Source organism: Zosterops lateralis (assembly GCF_965231275.1).
Source record: "Zosterops lateralis genome assembly, chromosome: 1".
In the NCBI taxonomy this organism is placed as follows: Eukaryota; Metazoa; Chordata; class Aves; order Passeriformes; family Zosteropidae; genus Zosterops; species Zosterops lateralis.
The window spans coordinates 42,849,586-42,875,552 of NC_139762.1; the positions used below are offsets into that span (position 1 = coordinate 42,849,586).

The 25,967-nt window shown below is 39.3% G+C and overlaps 1 protein-coding gene across 2 annotated transcripts; it reads left to right on the forward strand.

Moving 5' to 3' along the window:
- On the forward strand, positions 1-25,967 carry GPD1L (glycerol-3-phosphate dehydrogenase 1 like). Of its 2 annotated transcripts, none has more exons than XM_083861490.1 (8): positions 1-105; positions 5,017-5,194; positions 5,926-6,066; positions 10,201-10,339; positions 11,365-11,477; positions 19,489-19,722; positions 20,114-20,220; positions 23,083-25,967. In XM_083861490.1, the coding sequence occupies exons 1-8, from the start codon at positions 53-55 to the stop codon at positions 23,177-23,179; spliced, it is 1,062 nt and encodes a 353-aa protein (XP_083717616.1). In that variant the 5' UTR covers positions 1-52; the 3' UTR covers positions 23,180-25,967. The 2 variants fall into 2 exon arrangements, with proteins under 2 accessions (XP_083717616.1, XP_083717617.1); XM_083861491.1 differs by lacking the exon at positions 23,083-25,967 and adding an exon at positions 20,458-20,902.

A 25,967-nucleotide genomic window follows, 5' to 3' on the forward strand; every position in this document is an offset into this window, starting at 1 on the left:
TCTCGGAGCTCTCGGAGCTCTCGGCCGCTGCGGCGGGGCGGGCGGCGCTGCCATGGCGCTCTCCGCCGGGCCCCTCAAGGTCTGCATCGTGGGCTCGGGCAACTGGTGAGTGCGGCGGCCCCGGGCAGGGCGGGCACCCGGGCGGCCGCCGCGGCCCGGCCTTCCCGGGGCTGTGCCCGCCCGGGCCTTGCTGTCGGTTCCCGCCCGGCGCTGGGGCCGCACTTCCCGTGGGGTTTGGAGGCGGTGCCGCCGGGCCCTGGCTGGGGCTGGGTCGTGCTTGTTCCGGGCGGGAGGGCTCGTCCTGCTCCTCCTGCCCTGCCCCGGGGCTCGTCCTGCCGTGCACAGGGGCTCCTTCTGCCCTCGGCGCTGAGGTGCTGCTGTGACGTGCCTGGGGAAAGAAGCGGCAGAATCTAACACGCAGCTCTAGTGCTTGTAAACACCCTCGTGTCCCGCGAAGAAGTTGTTCTAGGATATTTTTAACCTGGCATTTGATGTGTGCTTTGTCCAGTATCAGGTGACGTAGACATTAAAGATGCTGTACATTTTTTAAGGTTTTTTTTTCCAACTATGCCCTGCCTTTAGAGCTTCACTAACAACCTCACTTTTCTGCAAGTGTTGTTGGGGGTTTTCTGTGGTCCTATGTGCCTGTTTTCTGAGACAGTTCGAAGAATTGCCAGACACTAAGTTAGTTGAAATACCTTCCTTTTTTTTTCCCCAGAAATTGATTATGCTGAGGCACACTGAGAGCTTGAGACAAGGTTTTATTGCTGTCTCTATCTCTAGTTTATAATTAGGCTTAAATAGACTTGCTTCTTCATCCACTGAAAGCAATAGACTTAGATCATTCTTCAAGAGGAGTATCGTGTTAATAACCCTTTGTCTTCTTTAGTTATTTCTTTTTCTTACACCAGATCTCTCTTTACAGTGAATAAATTAAGTACCATGTGTTATAGAAATAGGTCTTCACAGTTTGTCACTTCCAATTACTAATGCTGAGCACACGTTATTCGAGAAGCGTTGGGTTTTAAGACATTAAACTCAGAGGAATTCTGTGTAGAGCAAGGCACTGTGTTTTATTAAAACTTGCCAGTCTTTTGTTGGAATGATCTTAGACTTGTTGCTCACCCTCTGCCCCCTCCATGCAGTTGGCTTTTGCTGCTGAAAAAAATATCAGCAGCTGCCATGTTTTGTTTTTTTTTGTGATCCCCTTGTTGAGGGAATGGCTGATGTTTCAGTGCAACATCTCCTGCTTTCCTTGCACTGACTTGTAAAAGGTGCACATTGCACTATATATCACAGGGAAATTATGCAATTAGACTTTGTCTTTTAGGAGTGTTGTGGCTGTTGTTCCGTAATTCAAGTCTAGAATAAGTTTTACAGGAAGTTTTACTCCACTTGTGTTGGATTTACTGTGAAAGAGTTGCAGGAGCAAAATGATTTGTAGATACTGCCTACTTGCAATAACCACATGCAAATATTTTTTGTTTTCACCTCGCTGGATCAGTTTAATAAATGAGAAAATTCTTCCCTAATAGAGTGAGTTGGTGGCAAAATGCCCGTATCTCCTGTGCTGAGAGAGAGAAAAAAGCTGATGCCTGGTAGTAGCATTCTCTCTTTCTTTTGGGGATAAATGTATTTAAATAAATTACAGCTTCTTTCATAGGTAATGGCAGGGTTTTTCATGTGAGAATAGCAGAAACCAAAGTAATCAAAAATTGAAAATAGTAATTCTTGGAAAGGTTGGTGGTTTGTTCCTCGAAGTCCATGGGATGACAGACACCAAACCCTGACTGCAAAGAGCACTGTGATTCAGTAGCATGTGCAGCCATTGAAATAAATTGGACTAAATTTTTGTGCCTTGTAAGTGCCTTCGGAATTGGGGCCTGCAGTCCTAAAGTATTTAACTGAAGTATTAGAATTTAATGCATTAAATAGTGCAATAAATGCAGGTAACTAGAAAGAAATTGAAGCATTTATAAACATCTGATCATTGATATTTGGGGATTGTGTACTTTTGAAGCCTGAGTTACAGGAGTGTGTGATTGGTGGTGCCTAAATTGTAAGCATTGTAAGTAGTTTATCTGAGTGGGGTTTGGCATCTTGAGCAGGTTAGGGCGGTGGGTTTTGGAGTTCTGTGTGAAATAATTCTGTCAGACAAGTCTTTGCCATTTCATAGCCCTTTAACCTATATCTGGGATGAAAAAACTCTAAAGGATCTTGGCAGGACAGTAGCTTTAGAAGGGTTAAGCCAGTCACCTTGGCTGATTAACTACTTCCAGTCAGACTTGTTTGGTTGGTTTGCTACAGGAAGGTCACCTTAACAATGAAGTTGGCTTGGCAGGGGTCACTTGACACCTGATGGAAGATCATGGGACAGCACAGATGGCTCAGCATGGAAGAGCAGGAGCTGTGCTGTCTGCTGGCCTTGCCCTTTCAGGGTTGCTCAGCTGGTGGATAAGTGATTGTGTTAGGATCTTTTAAGACAGGGGATAATAAAGTAAGCTATGTGAAGTGTGGAGGGGGTGGATACACCTTGGGAATATGCCTTGGAGCCCTGGGATTCTAGGACAGTGACCAGAGTCATTTAAAGCATTGCAATTGCTGCCTTGATCATGTACTGTAGCCTGTTCTGATAACACTTCCAGGGCAGGTTAATGAGGTGTGCACAGCCAGAATTTATCCCTCACTCTTTTCTTGGAACCTGCTGTTAATTAGCCTGATGGCCAAACTTGAACAGAAACTGTAAAACTTGGGAAGAGATGGGAAGTTACTGGACAGAGGGGTTGGTGCAGCTAGGAACATGTACAAAACTGGGAGGAACTGTGGCTTAACTGAGGTGATTTTACAGGGAAAATGGTAAAACTAGATAATTATATAATTTGCACTTGCATGTTGTGGCTTCCACTGCTGCTGTTATCAGGACAAGTTAAAGAGCTTTTTGGCTTTGTGCTTTAGTTAAAAAGTGATGAGGGGAAAGCAGACCAACTGTGAAATGGTCCTAAAAGATTGGTTGCAACATCATGGGAAATGATGGACCAGAAAAGCCAATCAGAAGAATCTTCTTGAATTCAGAAACTAAGACTAAGCAAATCTTCACTTTTTAAATACTGATTCAGAGGGTAAAAAAACCAAACAACCCCCCTCAAACAAACAAACAAACAAACAAAAGAACCCACCAAGAAAACCAGCTCAGGTATTTAAGTGTTAAATAGTAATGGAATTAATGTCTTGCTTAAGTAGTACACACTGCCAGACTTTCTGCTGGCAGACTGAAAATCCCAGTCAGAGAGTTGCTGAATCAGTTATTTCTGCCTTGCTGTGTCACCAGCAAGAACAGAGAATGTGCAGTGAAGTTCAAAACAGAAGGCAGTGGGTTTGCCAGGATCCCAACTTTGTATATAAATCTGTAGGAGTAAATGTGGTTTTGTTCAAGAAACTGAAAGCACTGTCTGAAACACATACTTGTGTGGAATGTGAGCTCTGCTGTTTGTGTGGATCTAACACATAGCTGTGTGCAATGTGAGCTCTGCTGTTTGTATGGATCTAACACATACCTGTGTGGAATGTGAGCTCTGCTGTTTGCATGGATCTAACACATACCTGTGTGGAATGTGAGCTCTGCTGTTTGCGTGGATCTAACACATACCTGTGTGGAATGTGAGCTCTGCTGTTTGTATGGATCTGACACATACCTGTGTGGAATGTGAGCTCTGCTGTTTGTATGGATCTGACATTTGGAGGCTGAGCTGGTGAGCTGTGTACCAGTGCTGCAGAGAGCATGCTGCATGAGCTTGGTAAGAGACGGCTTGCAGCTGTCTTCTGTATCACCTCCTGACCCAGGGTCATTTTTAGTGTGTGAAGTGCTACTAGAGAAGTAAATTCCAGTATTTTAAGACACACAGTTTTATGGTTGAACTATAAAAAGTCTACTTGGGGTACTAAATTTTTTTCTGCTGCTACTTAAAAAGTGACCTTAGCTATGTGCTAGCACACATCTTTAATACAGCACAATGAGTTATGCCATATCAAAAGCTCTTGAAGCAGAATGAACCCATGTTGTTCAGTTGCCAGCTATGGGTTTATTACAAGCAACGTCCAATTTAAATTTAAATTTAAATAACTAGATTGGAAAAGTTAGTGTTCTTACCTCCTAATAAAGTGTGCAGTTTGCACACACACACACACACACACACACACACACACAAGCCTCAGGTCAATGACTCATTTTATCACATATCTTAAAAATTTTTGTGCCTCCTTAGTAGGTTATCAGTAATTATGAAACGACCTCCTATCCCAGGAAAGGTACTTAGGTTAGCAGGTTTAATAGAATGATGAAAGGGAAGATTGTGTTTGCTCCTCCTCTTGTAATTGTGATTAATTTCGTTACTGCTTAGAGATTTGAGAAGCAAAATTGATCACTGTCATTCAGATCTCACTGTATGCTGTTCTTGGGGAGAACATGAGGGTAACAGTAATGGACTTGTCTGGCTGCAATTTCAGAGGATACTGTTAAAATAGTTAAGTTCTGTGAGGTTGGCTGCACAGCCATGAACTTCTGCAACATATAAATGATTCTTGACTTTCAATGCCTGTCAGTATTGTACAACAACTGATGAGTCAGTCATCTTAGCAAAGAAGCTTCTCATCTCTTAAAGGTAAAAATGACACATTTAATAAAATTCTGTATGTCGCTTTTACCTCAGCCGTGAAGATACAGTTAATTTAATTTGGGGAAATACGGTAACCTAAACTCTCAGTGGATAGCTGGTATGAAAACAAAATAAGTAAGAATGTTTCAGTAAATGCTTCAGTCCAACCCACTCTAGCTGTAGTTAAGAGAAAGTAGCAGGTGTGAATGACTAGTGTATTTTCCCACTTATTTTACTAGATAAAAATGCTGTATGGTAACTGGTCAAATAATTGTGAATTTGTAATTGTTTTAAAGACAACCTTTTTTTTTCTGCAGCAAAATCATAAATTTTTTAAGACTGTTTTTGGTTTTTTCTTGTGCAGGGGTTCTGCAGTTGCCAAAATAATAGGTAATAATGTAAAAAAACTGCAGAAGTTTGCTTCCACAGTGAACATGTGGGTCTTCGAGGAGAATATTAATGGGAGAAAACTGACAGATATCATAAATAAGGACCATGAAAATGTAAAGTATCTCCCTGGATGCAAGCTGCCAGATAATGTGGTAAGGCTCAGAAGCTAAATTATAGTTATGGAGCAGAGGGAATATTGCTTGTGCTGTAAATGGAGTTAGAAATTTGTTTTGTTAACACCTCTAGGGTTTATAATATTTCAAACTATGCTATTTTACTGTTGACATCAGAAATTGGAACAAGTAAAATTATGTAATTATGCAGATAAGTAAATCCAATGCACTCTTTCTTCTTTGGTGTCACTATTGTCTTATGTTATTCCCATTTCTGTATAAGAAAACAAATGTGAAAACAAAAGCAAGATTAACAGCTTTGACTATACCTATTAAAAAAAAATTGGCCTGAACTTTTAATGGGAGCTCTTGGTCTGGGAAGTTTATGCTACTGTTTATTTTCAGTGATGAAATGCAGTAGTTTGTAGCATTCAGCATAAGAACAAACTGGGGTTCAAGATCGAACTGGGGAAATTCAGTTTGGACATTGGGAGGCATTTCTTCACAGGAATACTGACTAAACATTAGAATGGGGTGTTCAGGGAAGTGGTGATGTCACCATCCCTGGAGGTGTTTGAGAAAAGACTGGATGTGGCCCTCAGTGCCATGGTCCAGTGGACTGGGTGGTGTTCCTTCCAAGGTTGGACTCAATGATCTCAGAGGTCTTCTCCAAACTAATTGATTCTGTGATTCCGCTTTTATCAGATTACACTTGTGTGTGGTGTTAATTTTGAAAAGTTATGCATCCTTTCTCTCCCGTAACTACACAGGTTGCTATCCCAAACCTTTGTGAAGCAGTGCAGGATGCAGACTTGCTGGTTTTTGTCATTCCTCATCAGTTCATCCATAAAGTCTGCGATGAAATCACAGGACGAATACGCAGGAAAGCGCTCGGCATAACTCTGATAAAGGTACAATAAATACCTTTGTGTGTTAATAACTGAGAATGTATCATGGAATCTTCTAAGACAAAGTGACTTGATATTTTGATATTAAAAGTCTCCCTTGTTGAGGAAGATGAATCAGGGAAACCTTATAAATATGATTGCTTAGCAAAAGGTTCTGAAAATATGAAACCTATAATCAAAATAGAAATGGAAGCTTACTTTGAGTTGTAGGATACCGAGTCTTAGTTACTATATAACCTGAAAACAATAGTCTAGCCAGCTGAAGGAGAATCCCTTTTGATTGAACAATACCTTTCTGCTGGCTAAGGGATCCGAAGGTCAATGTAGCAAAAAAGAAAAATCTGAGGAGTAGTTTTCAGAGTTTAAAATATAACACAGTATGGTAATGTAGTAGTTCTTATAGGCTATATGTAGATTCTGGAGGATTTTGTGTCTTGTACTGGTTGGTTGGTGTAAATTAGAATATTCATCACAAAAGGAGGTATAATGTATTGTAACAAGGACCTTACTCTCTTGCTCTCTCTCTGGCTCTCTTACTCTCTTACTCCTGCTTTCTCCCCCCTGCGCTCTGACTCCTGCCACCTCTCTCTGGCTCTCTTGCTCCCACCTCTCTCACTCCCTTTTCTCTCAGCTCTTACCCTCTTGTTCTTTCTCCCTCTGTCTTTGGGGCTTCCCTTCAGCCAAGGCTGGTGGCTGAAGGCCAGGCCCTTTCTACCCACGACCCTTGCAATTAAACCACGTATTCTAGGATATCTCAGGTCTGCAGAGTTCCTTCTCCCTGCCGTCCTGGGATGATCCTACACTCCCTGCTTTATTCACTTGATTGGTCCATTAAACCTTTCTAGGTGTAAGATTAGAATTTGTCTCGGTCATTGGTGGGTTGTTACGCAGCACTTGCAGGAAGAGGAAAATGAAGCTCTTCACAAGACTTTTAGAGAGAAAAAGGGAGTCAATATGTTTTGCACCACTAAGCTTTCCAGTCTTTTATTTGTTGTTTCCAAAAGCATCATTAGATGAAGAGCAGAGCACAAACATAATGCTTTGATTGTTAATGCACGTCCCACATGCTGAGTTGATCACTTCAAGAACTGCTGAGAGAATTTCATGTGACTGGGAAGATAGTGCTCTTGTTCATGTCAAATACTATGTTGCAACAAGAGAGTCTGTTCAGTATCACCCAAAGACAGTTTGAGAGTAGAAAATAGGAGAGGGCAGAGGTGCGGGAGGCAATTCACTGGAGTGTTTGTAGTTTTGCTGGCAGAAAATTTTTAAAATGGGGATTAGTTTATTTTTGGGATTATATTTGGGTGGGTAGACTTTTTTCCTTTGTATGTTTAGCTGGAAATAATAAGCTATTCCCACAAGGTTTGGAAGATTCTGGTTTGTTGTTGCTTTGTAGGCCATTTTCTCAGCACACATTCCCTTGTTTCCTGTCATTTCTGGAAAATGATACATTTATGGATCTGTGCTCAAAAAAGAACAAAAAACTCCTCTCACTGCGTACTGCAAGCTTGTGTCTTTAGTTTGGCTAACAAAGCCCATCAAATCTATTGTTTTGTCACTGCTGACTGGTGTATTGCTGAGATATATGAAAAAGTAATGCTTCCAAAGTGTTCTTGCTCCAAATTGTAGAAAAACTCCTCATATAGTAGAAGGGTAAAGTAAGGCACTATTAAAAGTGCTCAAGATAAACTTCATTCTCCTTTAATTTGCTAAATGTGATTTATATTCTACTAGTGATAGGAATAACTAATGAAATTGCTGGACTAAATGGGGATTTATTTCAGCATATGTGAAGTCAGGGTCCTGGGCCTATATTCACTTGGAATTACTGTTCTGGGTACTAATTAACAGTGCTCTAATGGAGTGTTGATTAATGGCTATATTTGGGAAAAAAAAAAAAAAAAGGCAAATTCCAAACAGACAGCAGAACCCCCAGCGAAACAAAAAGTCCATGCTTAGTGTAGTAGGGGAAGTGAAATTGTGGTACTTGCCATGCAGTGCCAGAGTTGGTTACTGGGCAGTTTCCCACTGTCACACTGCAGCACCGCATCCATAGGCAGCCTTTCCAAAGAAATGCTGTGAAGCCCCTTAATATTTTGCAGGATAATACAAAGTACGTGTCACTTTTTATGAAAAGGCATAACTGTGCATCATTAAAAGTATCATTTGAGAAGAAAGGGTAGAGATTTAACACAACAATTCATTCTTTTCTCTACTTTTGCATATCCTATAGGCATGCTGTTTTCATCAGTGTCATAGTTTTTGGCTCTCATGCTCAATGCTAATGCTGTTATAGTGGCTTGTGTTAACTTTGATAGTTAAAGTGCAGTTCTGCTCTGAAAAATATTCGTGGGACGTCTCATTTCTGTGCTTTCTAAATTGGTTGTCAAGTTAGCAGCGTGTCATCTTTTAAGCTTTTTTTCTTGTTTTTCTTTCTGACAGCCTAATCTTCAAGCAGAGCCTAATGTCTGTCAGTAAAACTGAGTCTTTGGGAAATAAAGACGTTTGTCTGCTGGCTAACGCACATTTCCACTGAAACATTTGCATCTGTGTTGCTTTACATTAGCTCTGTGTCTATGGAAACCTAACAAGTGACAGTGTGGCTGTGGGGAGAGGAACCATGTAAAACTTACAGTGCAGTACAGCAGTGAGCACAGGAAGCAGAGTAGCTGAAACTCATTCAAAATACTCTTCAGGCAACCTCAACATCAGCCTCATTTTCATTTCCCTATTGCCTCAGGGATTGCTCTGACAGGCATGTTAGGATGCAAGCGATAAGGTCACTTGCATTGCCTGCAGGCCATTGCTACCCAGTGAAAATTCCCATGCTGGAGCCTTGGTTTTGCAGGGAGGAAGGGTGTTTGATTTTTATGCTGTCATTCAGTACTGGATTTAACACTACAAGAAACAGATACAGCTCTTCTTGACTTTTCAGGAGTTGCATCTGTTTCACAACAGAGCAGAATCTGGCGCCTGAGCCTTTCTGGTCTCCTTTCACTTGCATGAATAATTGTTGTATGGGTATTCACATTTTTGGAGTTGTTCCCAGTGTGTGCATTCTTTTCTGTTTATTATTTGCCAGCTTAGGAACAGAGGCCTTACAGTTATTTTGTGGGGACATTTTGGGCACTATGAGGGAAAAATGCAACATGTATTGTGTGCTTGCTTTCAGCTTGTTTCTGTATGGCTCATTAAAGATGAGAAAGCAGAGCTGTGCATTAAGTAATACAAATTGAATACAAAATACTGCAGAAATACAAGCAGTAGTTTAATTGGCAGGTTTTATACAGGTATTTCTGTGTCTCTTGGTTGCCCCCTGTTATTTAAAGAGCTGCACCTTTAACCTATGGAAGTACAAATTACTTCCTGCCTGAAATGTCACTAGTGGCAGCATACAGGTGTGTATGTATATGTATATATGGAAGCAATAAAGGATCATGCTTTTTGCCTATAAATCATAATTCAAAATTACCAATTCCTGAAAGTATCAAATCCTCAGCATTAAAAAAGAGTATTGTATAAAAGGTGGTATCGTGTGGGAAAGAATTACTATTTCAATAGCTCGTAAATTATTCTCAGTTGTTGAACTTTCTACATATCTGTGAATGGCTGTTCCATTTGTATTTCTACTAGTAAACTGTTGTTGGTGTTATACACTGGGGAACCTGCCTCTGATATTTCAGTTCAGATATCTCTTCACAAAACAAACTATTCTGATGCCATTTTGTGAGTTTCAGTGCAATTTCAGATCCAAGTTCAGGTCTGGTTCATAACTGATGGATTGGTTATGCTTCACCGATTAAGGATATACTGATAATAAGCACCTGCTTTCCAAACTAACACCAGAATGTTCAGCACTTTTTAGAATCAGGTCTTTGAGGATGGAATAAAACTGTTTTCGTCACCTAGAGTTTAGTCCTAAATCTTAAGGTGCTGCCTTCTACAATTTTAAGACATCTTGGAGAGGTCAAAATAGCAGAAGTGTCTGTGATAGTACACATGTCATCCTTAGTCTCTGTCTGAATAGGCCTTGTTTCACTTCTCACCTGTGGACAAGATTAATTGTGTTCTGCTTGCATCTCTGCTGTGCCTAATGAATGACTTTTTAGTAATTCCATTTCATGTTGGCTTCAGGGAATAGATGAAGGCCCGGAGGGACTCAAACTGATCTCTGACATTATTCGAGAGAAGATGGGAATAGACATCAGTGTCCTGATGGGAGCTAACATTGCCAATGAGGTGGCAGCAGAGAAATTCTGTGAAACCACAATAGGTACTGTTCCAAGTTGTAAGAATGTTTAAAACATGCACCTGTCCTCACAGATGCACACCAAATAGCTCAAATTTCACTGTTGGTTGAATTTCCTAGAATGTTTACACTTCCAAAATACTAGGATGATACTGGGAATAGAGGGAGGGAGAAGAGCACATTTTTACCTATTCTTACTAGGGTTATAACCCTAGCATGTGAAATACAAGCATGTTTTTTATCACCCTTCATATAACAAACTGCTTCATTTTATTACTTCATTTTATTACACTGTTCATTGTGTTTAAGATTTTTCTTGGTCTGAACAGCTTTACATGGATAAACAATTATAAATTCTGTACTCCAGCTGAGCTGCTAGGGTCAAAGATGGTACCTTCATGCGTGTTTGTTTTGGTTAGACTTTTTTGTTGTTGTTGTTGTTGTTTTAAGGTATCTTGTTTTAATTTCTCAAAATACTTTGTTCCCACAAAAACTAGAAATTGTTTTAGTTCTGTGTTGATGTCTGCACACATTTGCAGCATGAGGATGTGTCTAGTCTTGGATTTTACAGTTTGTAGAAAGGCATGTGTGTATGTATATGCATACAGGTACTCACACTTCATAGCATAGAGTTCATATTATGGGTCTTTTCAGTGTTTTTGTGCACTGCCAGCTTTGTAACATCTCATTCACAGCTTTTGCATTGAACTTAATTTTGAATGGTTGAACAGCGTCTTAGTGTTTAGAAACAATTGTCAGGGGCAGCATGCTTGATTAATAAAGCAGCTTTGACATACCCTTATCAGTAGATATTTTTATGGAATGCAGACTTTGAAATTACTGATAGAATTGCTCCTACCATATTCTTAATTCATCTCTATTTTATTATTTTCAAAGACAGTGATCAAAAAATGGACAGTGCATAGAGAATTCATGGAATTGTTATTTAGCACCTGGTCTTTTAGGCATTTTGGCTTGCACAGGAAAGGCTAAATATCATACAAATAAATTATTCATTTTTTTTAGCTTTCCTTTCACTCTCTCAATAGGCTGCAAAGTCTTGGAAAATGGCCTTCTCTTCAAAGAACTCCTGCAGACTCCAAACTTCCGAATAACTGTAGTAGATGATGCAGATACAGTTGAGCTGTGTGGTGCTCTGAAGGTAAGAGTAACAGGCTGCAGCTGATACTGATGAAATAGTGATCCCTGTAGAAAAAAAAAAGAGAGGGTATTTCAATTTAAAAAAACCAAGTTCATTGTACTTTATATAATATGTAAAACTGCCACATAACATTTCCGGAAGAGCCAGATGGGAAGTGAGGGAGCAGCGTTTTCTGAGAGCTGGTTTTTAGATCTGTGTCTCACCATCTGCCAGGTTTTCATTCTACATCTTCCACTTAACTTACACACAGTCATGAAGCAATTACTGATTTAATCTAACTGGCTGATATATTTCTAAATCTATTTTAGTTGCCTTTTTATTTTTGCAACAGTGTGTTCACCAAAAGAAAGGGAGAAAGAAGTTGGCATTAATGCTTCATATCTGTTGACAAAATTGTCCCCCTCTTCATTGACTGAAGCAATATGTGCACTCATGTTTTATATTTTGTGGACATATTACTACATAAGGTTTGTGTGGATACCCACATACAGAAATTACTTGAATAGGAAAAAGGTTGGGTTTGGACAACTACTCATCCAAATTCTTTTTCATAACGAAATTGATGCTGACAGGAGGTAAAGGCTGACTTAAACATTGTTTAATGGCAATTTTTTCAGGTTAATTTACAGGCATTTGTGAAGAGGAGGCATTAGTTGTTTGGCACCCTAGCAAACAGACCATAGTTCACGTTATCTATGTATTCACTATCCTGAATCATTTCTGATGGGTGTAGTGGTTTAATAATTAATTCGGTTTACTTTTTTGTGTGTGTGTGTTTTGGATAATTATTTTGTCTGCCTTTGGTTTTGCTGTTGAAATTTTGTGTAAACTAAATTAATTGGCTTGCAAAGCTACCACACCAAGCAATGGCGTCTTAAGCTAAGGAATTCTGATTCCTGCTTAGTGAAAGTAGATGGATAGCTATAATAGTGTATCTTTTGGCCTATTAATTTCCTTAATTTCATCTTGACAGCTGTCATACTGGAAGGCCTGAGAAGGAGGAGGTTATGGGTCTGTGCACTGATGGGATTAGGTGTTTTGAGGCAACATAATTTGGAGTTACTGAATACAATGATAACAATTTCTTGAGATTATGGAGCTTGCAATTCAGCTCCACAGCCATTGCTTTAAAATGCTGTGATGATGTGGGAGGTTACCAGAACAGAAATCCCTATGTATAGACCCTTGAAAAAGTTTTGCAGACTTTTCTTTGAAATCTGCTCAGCAGGATGTTTTCTGACTGGCTTAAGTTCTTGTCTCATAGAGGAGTTCTGTCCCAGGAAATTTTTATTCAGACAAATCTTGTGAAAAGGCATTAGAGATGAGCCTGCCCATCAAACTGGGCAGGTAGTCAGCAGACACTCAAAACTCCACTGTAAAGGTCTAAGTCGGGCGAGATACCAATATTTCTTTGGAACTGTAGTAGAATTTAAATAGATTGTTGTTCTTGATCTAGAAAGATACTAAGGTGAAACTTCTGGGGGTTTTTTGTGACCTTGCTTTATTGCTCTGTTCTGCTTCATTATTCATCATGCATCCTGCAGACTGAAATGTCTAGTTGTATTTCTAAAAAGCTATTTATATTGTGTGCTCTAGTCATTTAGTATTGATTGCAATATATTTTTAATTGAGTTGAGATTTACAAAAAATGTGTGGTATAAGGTCTAAACAAAAAGTGAATTAAGGATAGATTAACTGGTTTTAAAATACTGTGGATTTCTTGCATAATTAAAAGGCAAAACTGGTATAAAGTGGCATAGATCCATCATTCTAGTATAGGTGATGTCTTTAAACATACAACTCTGCCTAAATCTAAAAGATAAACTAAAAATAAAATAAAAAATGTGTTTTTTAAAGTAATTTTTCATGTAAAATCCTTTCTAGTTAATCCTAAATCTTGTGCTGGCAGCATGTAAATAATGTCCTGAGCTGTTTTACTCTCAAAGACTGCAAAATTTTATTAATGCATTGGGAGCATGTCTGGCTCTGAAAGAATATAAAGAAGGTAAAATTAAACCTGTGGATAAGGTTTTATTGCCATACTACAAAGCAAAATGCAAAACTCAGATGTGAATAGTGTTTTTTCTTAAGAAGCTGTACGTGTTTTCTATTAGCAGAATTGTTTGCTAAGGGTATCAACCAGAACTTCACTTTTTTATCATTAATCTGATAGTCTTTGTAATAAAAATTTGAAAACTAGACATCTTTTTGTATTTTTTTAGAGTAAAATTTAATGTGTAGCTTCAGTCAGCTGACAGTTTGTTAAACTTGTAAAGTTACTTCATAAAAAAATAATAAAAATTAGCTTTGTTTAACTTCCTGGAAGGACAAAATTCCAATTTCATAAGGTGACAGTGTCCTGTTGTGTGGAGAGACAGGCATAAAGAGAGAGGCTCTGCTCTCTTTCCACAGCAGTGCCAATTCAAAGTGTCAGTAGTGGCACTGCTAACTACAGCAAGAAGAGCAGGAGTAAGCAGGCAAACACGTCACTCCAGACTGTGTTTTTGGATGTGGAAATAGTAAAAACAATTCCTGTGTTGGTATTTAAGGGATGAGAAACAGTACACTGTGGAAAACAGTATATTCACCCAGCTTCTGCACTTTGCTGCAAATACCAGCTTAGGAAAAGAAGACTTCCCTGGTATTACTGGCATAATGGACTAGCTGTTAAAAGCCTGTATTCTGCCTCACTTTTTCTTTCTGCAAGCCTTTCTAAACAGGGAAGATTTTCAGTGTGGGTGGTTGCCTAAAGCTTGGGAAAAATACAGAAGGGTAACAAAGAATGCTCTGAGCACAGCTTTCCCTTACAATGGTAATTATAGGTTTGAAATTTGTTTTTGGAAGCCTATTTGAGTTCAGACTGTAATATTAGGGAGTGCAGCTGGGTGATCATAAGAGAACATGTGCTTGATTGCTATTTATATATGGATATGTATAGAATATCCACTTCATTTACTGTATTTAGATTTGTGACAATGAGCTGGTAGAGATATAGTGAAGTGCAGAAATCAGTGCCGTGAAGATGCAGTCTTGTGTCAGCTTGGAGACTAGCTGAATAGACAGTGGCAGTGACTTTACAAAATCTGATGATACCAGCAGCTTTCTACCATAACCTGGTTGTTGGAACAAGAAGTGCTTGGCGCGATCTTTGTGAGGATATTTTTTTTTCTTTTGAGGACAGATGAACGTTGCACATTTGTCTGTTGACCTTTTCTAAGGGTTGAGGACAGAAATTGACAGAGTTGAAATTTGGATAGTTGTTTCAATGTATCCAGTTGGCTTTACAAGCAGCGTGACTCAAAGCCACCTGCAAGTACACCTGCCATTTGCCAGACAATGAATGGGCCTTCCTAGGAAATGCTTGAAGGTTATGTCACCTAAAAATAGTGTGTGCAGCTATGCCCACATATAGAGGTGCTGATGGATACTGATGGATGTGATACTGCAGAGCAGCATGGACCCAAGGTTATCACCTCAGAGGTGTCCTTAGAGTCCTTAGTGCCTGTGCCAGTGTGGTGTTAGCAGCAGCACAGACATGAGGCAAGACTGAGCTGGGGTACAAACCTGGCCACGTCCCTGAGAGGCCATGTAAACACAGGTAGCTGCAATCTCGGGGGTAAAGTGTACCCCAGTTTACCTCACTTACCCAGTGCAGCAGTGCCAGGGGTGGCTGAGAGGACGGGGATTGAGAATCTAACCTCTGGATATGGCAAAACAGCCATGCTCCAGCTGCCTGATGATCAGGGATCTAGAGAGTTAAAAACTCTCAAGTGGCAGCAGCCAAGGACCAAGACAAATGTGAGTTACTGTAGGAAAGAGAAGCAGCAGCAGCTGTGGGGTTGCCTTTCAGGTTGCTTCAGGCTCCTCTAAACCTTCCAGCTCCAGCTAAGCCTTAAGTAAAGAAGTAAGAAGTATAGTGATGATTTATTGTTTACCGGGTTATGTAACTCAGCTTTGTTACTTGCAAAGTGCGTTTAGGGCAGTCGCTGTTGGATAGTCAGTCTAGGTACTATAGAAGTTGGTTGTAAGCGTTTTTTCCTTTTTCCTGAGATTAAGTGGAAATTAAATTCAAGTTCACCAGGAGCAAGCAAACAGTTTATTCTTAACCTCTCTGACAGTCCTGCTGATACTGTCTTTGATTTTCTGAGTCTTTTCATTTGACCTCTTCTCAGCCATCAGGGGAAGCAGTGAGCTTCTCCAAGTTCATGTGTAAACAGAGGGAAAGCAGGCTGTGCTGAGCTGTGACACTGCCTCAAGGAGGGTGAAATAACATTTCTGCTTAGTTCTCTTATTGATCCATTTTATTATGGAGAAGTAATGGTTGCCTCAGAAATGTCTGCTGAAGCTGTCTTCATGAGCACTCCACAAACATGCTGTACACTGGATATTGGATACTTCTGAGCACTGACTCTGTAAAACAGTCAGTCAGCAAAGTCTGCAGACTTGTTGTCCTTGTTTTCTTGGTCATCTGTTGACCTTGCATTTGTGACCTCTTGCATGTTTGCAGCAGATTCTATGCAAGTAAAGGACACATTCTCTCATTTGTTCTGACACCTAGGGTGTCTGCCTGGCATCAGCATTTCTTTTCTGGAGCATAGCTTCACTATCCCAGTGATAAAATGACTTAATCCATTCCTTGCTCATGTTGTAGCATAACTAGGACTAGGACTAACACTAGCTTCAGGATACCAGAACAGCTCATCTGTTAGGGCAAAGTATTTTAGTAGTTTAAAACCATATACAATATAAAACCACTGTGCATCATGGCTACAGGATGCGTGCTTTCATGTAAAAAACTGTTAATGCCAAGATAGGGGGAAGTGTGTTTGCTTAAGCATGTAGTGATTTTGAGACTTCTGAATGCCTCAAGCCAAGAGGAACATTGTGTTGCTGACCTTTTGGGGTTATTGTGACAATATCTTTGAACTTTTGGAACATGTTTGTCAGTAGGCACTTGCTTCTTGGGCTCTCAGACTCCTATGTCTGCATGCAAGTACAGTCAGTTTCTAATCTCCCAGAAGTGTGGACTCTTTCCTCTTGCACAAATACATACCCACTGCACTTGCAGGAATTCCTGTAACTTCATATTGTGGTTTAATCCCAGCTGGCAACTACATATCACACAGCTGCTCACTCACTAACCCCCTACCCATCAGGGATGGGAAGGAGAATAAGTGAAAAAAAAAAGTAAAACTCATAGGTTGAAATACAAACAGTTTAATAATTGAAATAAAGGAAAATGCAATAACAAGAACAGCAGTAGTGATAGTAATTGTAATGAAGGACAGAGTGAAAACCCAGGAAGAACAAATGATGCACACTACAGTTACTCACCACCCACTCACCAATGCCCAGCCTGTCCCCAAGCAGCGATTGATGCCTCCCAGTTTATATACTGGGCATGGCATTCTATGACATGGACTATCCCTTTGGCCAGTTCAGATCAGCTGTCCTGGCTATGTTGCCCCCTCCCCAGACTCTTGTTTGCCTCCTTCCTGGCAGACTATGAGATATTAAAATATTCCCTTCTTGCAGTAAGCACTACTTAGCAAACAACCAAAACATCAATGTGTTATCAACATTATTCTCACACCAAACTCAAACCACAGCACTGTATTAGCTACTAAGTTAACAGGACACTTCAGATGTAGTCTTAGTCAGTGGCAGCAGTCAAAATCAACCATATGAGATACAGAAAGATGTTTTTGCCAGGTCAGTCACCCTTCCTGCCTTGGGTACTTCTCAGAGGTTCACAGTAGTGATAGTGCCACTAGCCTCTCGTGTGTCAATTTGTGTTTTGCTTGTACATCTTCCTGAAACAAGCTCAGCTTAGTGCCTACAGCCAGAGATTTCAAGTAACAAACAGTCTGTTTTGGTCTTGTTTGGGACTGAAGAGAGAAGTCTCACTCACTTCTCACTTGCTTGTGAGACTTTTTTTGTTGTCGTTGTTTTTAAGGGGGTGGGTCATCTTTGAGCAAGGTATAACTTTCAATGTGGTATAATTAGTTCTCCACAGTATGTTAGGCACAAGAGAGTTGTCAGAGATTCTTCAAGGATTTCAATAAAACCAGATGGTAGATCTTCTAAATTAATAGTTGTGGCCTGAGGGATATGTATACCAGGATATAACAGTCTCCTAGGCATGGGGGTGTGTTCTAGAGCATAATCCGTTGTCTTGTTTCCTCATTATTTGCAAACTGTCCAAGACCATACAATGGGAACATTGTACAAACAAGCAGCTCAGCGTTTTAGAGTTGGACTCACAACTACCCTTGTTCCCTAGCCCATTTCCTCAGAAGTAAATAGTCTTGCTATGACTTACTTAAAAGAGTATTTCTGTTGCTCCAAAGACAAACACTGCAAAAGGTACAAGTAGACAACAAAATACCATAGGCCAAATTGTACTGTAAGTTATCATTAAGTAGACTGCTTCAAAGTGGAAAGTCAGGCAGACAAAGCTGGAAGGAAGGGGAAGCTTTAGTGTAGGAGTGTTCAAGAAGTATATGGAAAAAGCCCAAAGGCTGCTCAGTCATGTTTGTGTTTTTAGCTGAGTGCTAAATACTTGCATACTTCACATAAATTGTAAAAAACATTTGAACGGGTTATCCAGTCTGAAAACTTCTTAAATATCTGTTTGACTTCCTCTTGCTTTGGCATCAAATGAAAGAATATTAGAGGTTGCTCTGCAAGAGGTGTCTTCTGATGAAGACGTACCTTGACTGAATCAGCCAAGATCTAAGTCAAAATCTAAGCCAAGATGATTTGAATGACCAAATTTTGAGGTTGACTGTCTTGGGCTGCTTTGGGTCTAATGTTGGGATATCTGTCTGCAATTTTTAGGCTCACCTTTAGACCTCAGCTAGCTGCTCAAAAAGCAACAGCTAATCCTCTGGCCTCATTTGATTCGGAGTCACCTAGCCATGACTGGCCACACAGCTCTGCAACTGCCTGGCATTTGTGTTTCTTACAGTTCAAAACCAAACCAGCTGTTAATCAGCTGGTTGTTTTCAGTAACATCTTCAGATTGTTGTTCTTTCTTCATCAACAGTTAAAGTTGATTTTTTAATTTTATTTTTTTTCCCTGCATCAAGTGCTACATTAGGAGTCATAATGTTGATTGATTCTCCTGTGCTTTCTCTTGAGGTTGCTGCTGCAGTTGCATGCAGGAAGATACTAACATTCATTACTTCTTACTTGTTTTATCAATATGTCAGAATCTTTTTTTGGAGGGTTTTGGTAGGGTTTGTTGCATTTCATGGATTTCTGTAGTGGGGGTAGTGGGACCATGGCCAGTGTCTGCTCTGACTCCAAAGCCAGAATAAAGTTTTTATAGTCACTTCACTCAAGTGTGTCTCATCAAATGTTTATGTTTTGTAACCAAAGTGGGGACCATAGAGCTGAATGTTAACAGCACATTCTTTGTAGAAGGCTGTCACCAAGTCTAAGGAAAAAAACAAATACTTTTTTTGCTTCCTATGTCATGAACTTTTTGAGAATTCTTTTTTAACTATTATGGTTATAGAAACTCCACATACTTAAAAGGGCTGGATACTACTGGCTTGGCTGAATTTGGTCCCTTAACATGTCATTACAGAAGTCAATAAATGCTTTTTAGTTGTACTATTGCTTTAAGCATAAGAAAATCTGTATAATAGGACTGCAGAATGTCAGTCTAACTTCACCCCTACCTCAGGGCAGGAATAGCTCAATCTAGCTAAAAACCTTGTTTATGTGTAGTGCAACCTGTTTGTCCTTAAAGATGATAAATAATAATAGCTCCACAGCCTCAGGAGCAACTTGTGTCAGAGCTTTAACTATGCTTTTATCCATGGAAATGTAAGACTTGCCATATTCTTTTTCTTTTTTTTTTTACGTTATCCCATAGACATCAAAATCCCCAAACCAAAATAACCCAAACTAACAACCTAGTCTTTCAGTAGTAAAATGCTGGCAGTTCTTAAGGACATCTGTAAGCAGTAATTGAGTCATTTCCCATTTCTCTTCCTATTAGAATGTAGTAGCAGTAGGAGCTGGTTTCTGCGATGGCCTTTGCTACGGTGACAATACCAAAGCTGCTGTTATTCGCCTTGGCCTAATGGAGATGATCGCCTTTGCCAAAATTTTTTGCAAAGGCCAGGTTTGTACTGCCACTTTCCTGGAGAGCTGTGGCATTGCTGATCTCATCACAACGTGCTACGGTGGCCGGAATCGACGCGTAGCAGAAGCGTTCGTTAAAACTGGAAAGGTACCTTGCTCACTGTTCTTATGAGTACTGCCACTCCTCGTTTGCTGGACTAATAGTAGAGTTACCTGAGTCATGGTAGCTCACTGAGTGGGCACCCTTCTCTTTGCTCTTGTTTTTTGAGTCTGTTGATCAGAATGAGTGTAAAGGTATTAAAAGCTGGGGGGGTGATTTTAAAACAAAAAATGCTTGAGAGATAAGACAGTGTGAAATGCAAATTTAAGGATACTTACAAGAACATAGGATAATATTCTATATACTCACTCAAGATCACTTTTGAAAAAGAAAAAACTCTCGATAACTTTTCTTTTTTTTCATCCAGATTGTTGTCAGGTTTCTGAAAAGTTTATCATAGCTCTCCTTTACTTTCTTTTTTTGCCCCTCTGTTGCTTAGTCTATTGAAGAATTAGAGAAAGAAATGTTGAATGGTCAGAAACTCCAAGGACCACAGACTTCTGCAGAAGTCCACCGCATCCTGAAGCAGAAAGGAATGCTGGACAAGTGAGTAAGAACAGATAAAACAATTTCCACATATGCCCCTTTTTTATCTCCATAAGTCTTTCTGCATATTTGGTTTTGATATCTTCATAAAAGTAATAGCCAAAAAGAAAATCACTATAATGATAGTAGATTAAAAGTTAAAATCAAAGAAAGAAGTGAATAGAACCTGAAAATATTATTGGTGTAGATAGAGCTATTAGTGTGACGTTAAATTTGTGAATGTCCTTCTGTTTGCAGAGTGTATTGTTGCCTTCTGCTACTACAGAAAAGTACAGCAAGTGTGTTTTAATATGTGAAAAGAAAAAATCCATGAAAGTAGAAGTAGAGCTTCCTAAAGAGACTGTGAAAAGTCGCTACATCTCATTTCATTGTAGGAAATTCATTACTTACCTCCAAGGAGAGGAGCTTGGTGATCGTCTGAATAGAGTGCCTGCCTCCACCACATGGATCCTAGCTTAGATACTGCAGTTCTCCGTCTTACTGTGACTTCCAGTTTGCTGTAGGTTAAAACCTCCCATCTGCCTCTGTAGGTCACGGGCTGTGTTTTTGTGGTATGAAATTAAACAGATTGTCCTGGCTTGGTTCACTTGTATTCAAGTCAGAACATGAATGATTCCTATAGCCACGCACACAGTTGTCTCCTTATGAGATTTATATGCTCCTGTTTGTAAAAAAAAGGAAAAATCAGAAATTAAAAAACTGCCAGTCAAAAGACCAAGCTTTTTACTTCTTTTTTCAAAAGTATTTTTTAGAGTCTAGTTTTAATGGATCAGCTGCACTAAATGATTAATGTTCTAATATTATTGTTGGATGTAAGGTACCCAAGTCTGTCTCCTCAGTGTACAATAATTAAGCTAACTGCAGAAAAAATTAAATTAAAATGTTGGCTTCATTCTTTCCTGTTTATGATTCCTAAATGAAACAGGATGCTGTGTTTGAGGGTTGTTTTGTATCCTGTTCTATCTTACAACAAATTGAGTGCATTATAGATGATTTTGGGTTGTGTTTTTAATGAAAGACATGAAAACATCATTGCTAATTTCCTTTTGGTATGCCAACATATATGTGTCAGTTCTTCATAAAAGGTTCATTCAACAAGACTTTTGAAAGCAAGTTTAAAACATAAAACACAGTGGAGCAGCCATGGTTTCAAAGTGAAGAGGTAAGAGTCTTGTAAGGGTAGAATTTCACAGTCTGGTCCTACAAAACTATTCCCAAGGCTATGTAGAAGTGTGCAGAAGTCAAAGTTCAGAAGAGCCTTGGTAGCAGGGTTGATGCCTATTGCACTTGTGGTGTAATTACTTTTTTCAGCAGTTGCAGTCCTTGCTCTCTTGATGTGCACTGGCCTAAGATGCATTTGGAGTTTGCTGGCTCTGAGCCTGCAGTCAGCTTTGGTACAGGTTTCTCCATGTGAAGTATGGCAGACCTGTGCACAGTAATGTTCTCTGGGATAAGCAGCAGGACTTAGGTTGTGGTTTGTCATTGTGGTGCTTCTTCAGTGAGAAGTAACTGCCAGTACTGTACCTAAACCTGTGGGAAACCTGCTTTTACTTCAGAAGTTTTACTTGTTTTGTGACCAGCTCTCATATAGGCATAGCAAATTTTATTAGTGCCTAAATTATGAGCTTTTAGGGTAACAGCAAATGTGACCCCCTTTAGCCTGGTACATCATACAAAGTGGTAAGTGAAGTTTGTTAAGGAATGCAGAAATCATAGTGTAATTTTTTTTCTGCAGATTTTCTGATAAGGGTTTTGCAATCTAAGCAGTTTAGCATTGGATTTAAGAGAGCAGCTCTCAAGTTACCACGTGGCTGTATAGTAATTTTTTCCACCAATGAAGTAGAAACAAAAATCAGTCTAGTTTGGAGCAGTGTGCTGATACCAGAGTCACTGCAATGTAATATGTGACAGCAGAATGTATAGGCCATCATATATGGTGCTCAGTACTGCTCAACACTGAAATGTGCATTACAGATAAAGCTTTAGAGTGACTGGTGGGACACCTTTCCGAAGGAGAAAGTCCTAGTCCAGATGTATTCTGAATCACTCAGAAATTAACTAGTTCACCATCTCCAATGACCCTTATTTTTTATTTCCATTGGTTAAAATTCATCAATATAAAAGGCCATGCTGAAATGGTATATGTACTTGGTGAACAGATCAACCCCTAAAATTCACCAGTCTTTGTATGAAAATTGAACTTGTGTGGCTGTTAATGTCTGGGATCGACAGAAAGCAAATACAAATTTCTGTAAAGCATCTTGGCTTTAACAAACCTTCAGATTATCAGAGAAGCATGAATAGTTTGGAGGTTGTTTGAGATGTGGCCAATCTCCAAAAAAAAAAAGGGAAAAAAAGTAGATGTGGAATTTTGTATTTCAAAATCCAGGTTTGATTTTGGATTCTTATTAAAAACTTGACCTTCGATGTCTTCTTGGGTCCTTTTTGGTCATATTCTCTATTACCACGTTATTGCTCAGAAGTGCTGCATAACGGATGTGCCAGTCATCCTTTTTAACCACAGATGGGTACTGCTGTAAGAACAGACAGGAAAAAATGATTTTAATTTATTTTTTAGATCACTGTATAGTTGTGCCATACATAATGAATGTCTTAGGCTCCATTATAGCTAGCTAGGCTTTTGAGAGTCACTGTATTTCAGAGATTTGTGCAGGTTGTGTAGTTATGCCCGGCTTTTCAGCCCGGCATTTGTGCCTGACAAATAGAAAAAAGAAATAATGTTTTCCACCTCCCCGTTTTCCCCCTACCTCTCCTCACCCCTTTTTATTTCTTTAATTTAAGAAAATGTTACAGAAGAAATTTACACTGTGTTCACTTTCCCCACCTTCTATCTTTCCTCAGGTTTCCACTCTTCACGGCTGTGTATCAAATCTGCTATGAAGGGAGATCTGTTAAAGAGATAATATCCTGCCTTCAGAGTCATCCAGAGCACATGTAAAATCCATCAGGCTGTTGTACTCGTGCAGCTTTCTGCCTTTCACATTCATGTCTGAGTTCAAGTGGATGTAGTTACCATGTTCAAAGCTGCTCTTAGGCAACAGGAACAACATGAATGTCTGTGAGCGGTCCCGGTGTTTGTTACCTGGCCTGGTTTGACACGGCATGCGGCGTTGGCTTGGTGATTGTCCTTTCGCTGGCTAAAATGCAACTCTTTTAAAACATGCAATACAAAAGTTGCATTACATGCCTGGTATATATACACAAGTGTACTTTGAGTTTGCTCCTACACCATAAAACACAATGCTTTGTTGTCTTTTATTAAAGCCTAGTCCAAAATCTGCTGGACACTGTGGAAAGAATCCCAGTGGTTTTGATCAGAGACTGAATCAAGCCTGTAACCTTGAAATATTAGGAATCTATCTGTTAGAACTTTGTTTTATTCTCTATACACAATTAAATGTTAACATTTTGCATGCTTATGACTATATTAATTTAAGCAATGTTAATGCAAAACAAATTGTAGCAGTTATTCAGGGGGCTACAGGGATATTTCAATGAACTCTAGTGAAGAATATTTTGATTTTTGAAGGTCATTGAAATTGTCAGGCTACTTTGAAAGCAATTTCTAAGTGAATTTCAACTTTTTAATTACACTGTTTTAAAGGGAATATTCTAGAGGGGGATCATTGCCTCCCCTTCTGTTTTTTAATCTTTGCATTTTTGTGTTTCTCCCTTACTATTCCTTGGTGTTAGGCTCTTCTAGAAACCCATTCCCCAAAGCAAGCCCAAGGTGTTGAGCTGGGGTTCTGAACCCTAGAGCCTACAGTTCATTTATTGTTTTACCTATGGTTGTTCTTCACTTCTTAGCTGCAAAGTGTTGGGCTCCACCCAACACTCCAAGGAATGTCAGGGGAATTCCCTGGTACAACACACACTTGTGTCCTCAGAAGGATTGTGTGCCAGTACCTGCCAGTGACTGGCATGTCCATTGGGCTGTAGTCCTGATCCAGCCTTCCCAGTTTGGAGTTACTCTTTCACTGGACAAAACCTTTATGGGTGCTGAATCAAATCCTTTATAACTAATCCCCCAGAAAGCTTCTCAGAAGCATCCATCTCTTTTATTCCCCAGGGATCTCAACTAGATTTTTTTCAGGAACCTTTGTTTTATCAGGGAGGTTAATTTTATTTGTTATTGGAAAATCTGTGATTTTATGGAGTTTAGGCGGGGGGAGGGGATGGTTTGGTTGATCTTTTTAGATTTTTTTAAATTAAGATTGATGCAAGAGAAGATAAGTAAAATCAGTTTTACTTTTCTTGTAAACTAAAGGAGGGAAGATGTTTGTGAAATATTTGCCAGGTACATTAAGAGTGGACTCCTTCTCCCAAATGGGAGACAAGGGTTGGCATTAGAATTTACGGAACAAGACTGCCCATCCACTCTGAATATTCATGCCTCACATTTCTGCAGTATCAGAACTGCTGTTCGCTGTTCTCAGTTGTGGTTTTAGAACAGAAATCATGAGCACACACCCATCCTGAAACTTTAGGTTATCATTCAACATTTGCTAAAACAAGAATGCCTGGGAATAATTGTCATACTCACATAGCCTGGATTACTCTGAAATAGGGAAGGTTTGGGGCAGCTTTGTTTAGACAATTCTGCTCAGGAGTACCATGTTTTTGTGCTCCTGTATTGTTTTGCATTAATATTTGAAGGATCTCATGAATGTCCTCAGATATTCAGGGATGTGAAAAGTTATTTTGCCTTACTTCTGATTTAGTGCTAAATATAAGAGATGGCCAGAAGTTAAGTGACATCAGACATCTGTGGCAGTTAGGAACATCACTGGTAGAGCTGACTTGGAGCAAACACTCTGCTTAGACATTTAAGAGAGTGTTTTAAGGTTGGAAGCACTGTTATGCTAACGCACACATGGAGCATACACTCCTCATTACTGCATAACTTTCAGTGTGTTTGCTTATGCTTTGTCTTGTTCTGTTTTTTTAATACCAAATTGATGGCTTTTCCTTTGTATGTGTACATGTACATTATATATGTAAACTTTTTTTTTTTACATGCAGTATGTAGGACAGTAGCGTTTTGTAAGATACATAAAGGGCTATATAAGCTAAACATGGTAAATTAATATATATTTTTAAATTATTACTTTATTATTCCAATACTTCTACCACTGAAGCTCCCAAATCTAATTTGTTCTTGTTTTGTAGAGAAGCCTATATTCTAAGGCAAATCCAGAGGAGAGGTTTTTATGGAATTCTTTCTTCCAGTCTGTTACAATATTCTTTTTTTTTCAGACAAAAAGTGAGGTTTCAGTAACTAAAATAACTAAAATAGTTTATTTAAATTTCTATTGATAGTTCACTATTTGCATTTGCTTTTCAGTGCTGGAGAACACTCAGCTTGGCACTAAGTATTTTTTTTTCCACTAATATTGACTGCTCATTAAAAGACTGTGACATGGTACTGGAACTGAATGATTAGCAGCCAGCTCTGCAAACACTGTTTTGCTTAGTATTGGGATAGTCTTACTGAAAACATTAACGCCTGTGTAAGGGGGTCATAAATTTGTAACTAATTCTTGATTTATGAACTTTAATTGCTAAGGAAGGCATTACATTACATTACATTACATTACATTACATTACATTACATTACATTACTACTCAACTTGCCCTCGTCATATGTACTGATTTTGTTTAGAGATGTTGAATGTATACCTGTTTTGAACAGTTAGTACAAATAAACATTTTTGTCTTGGGAATCA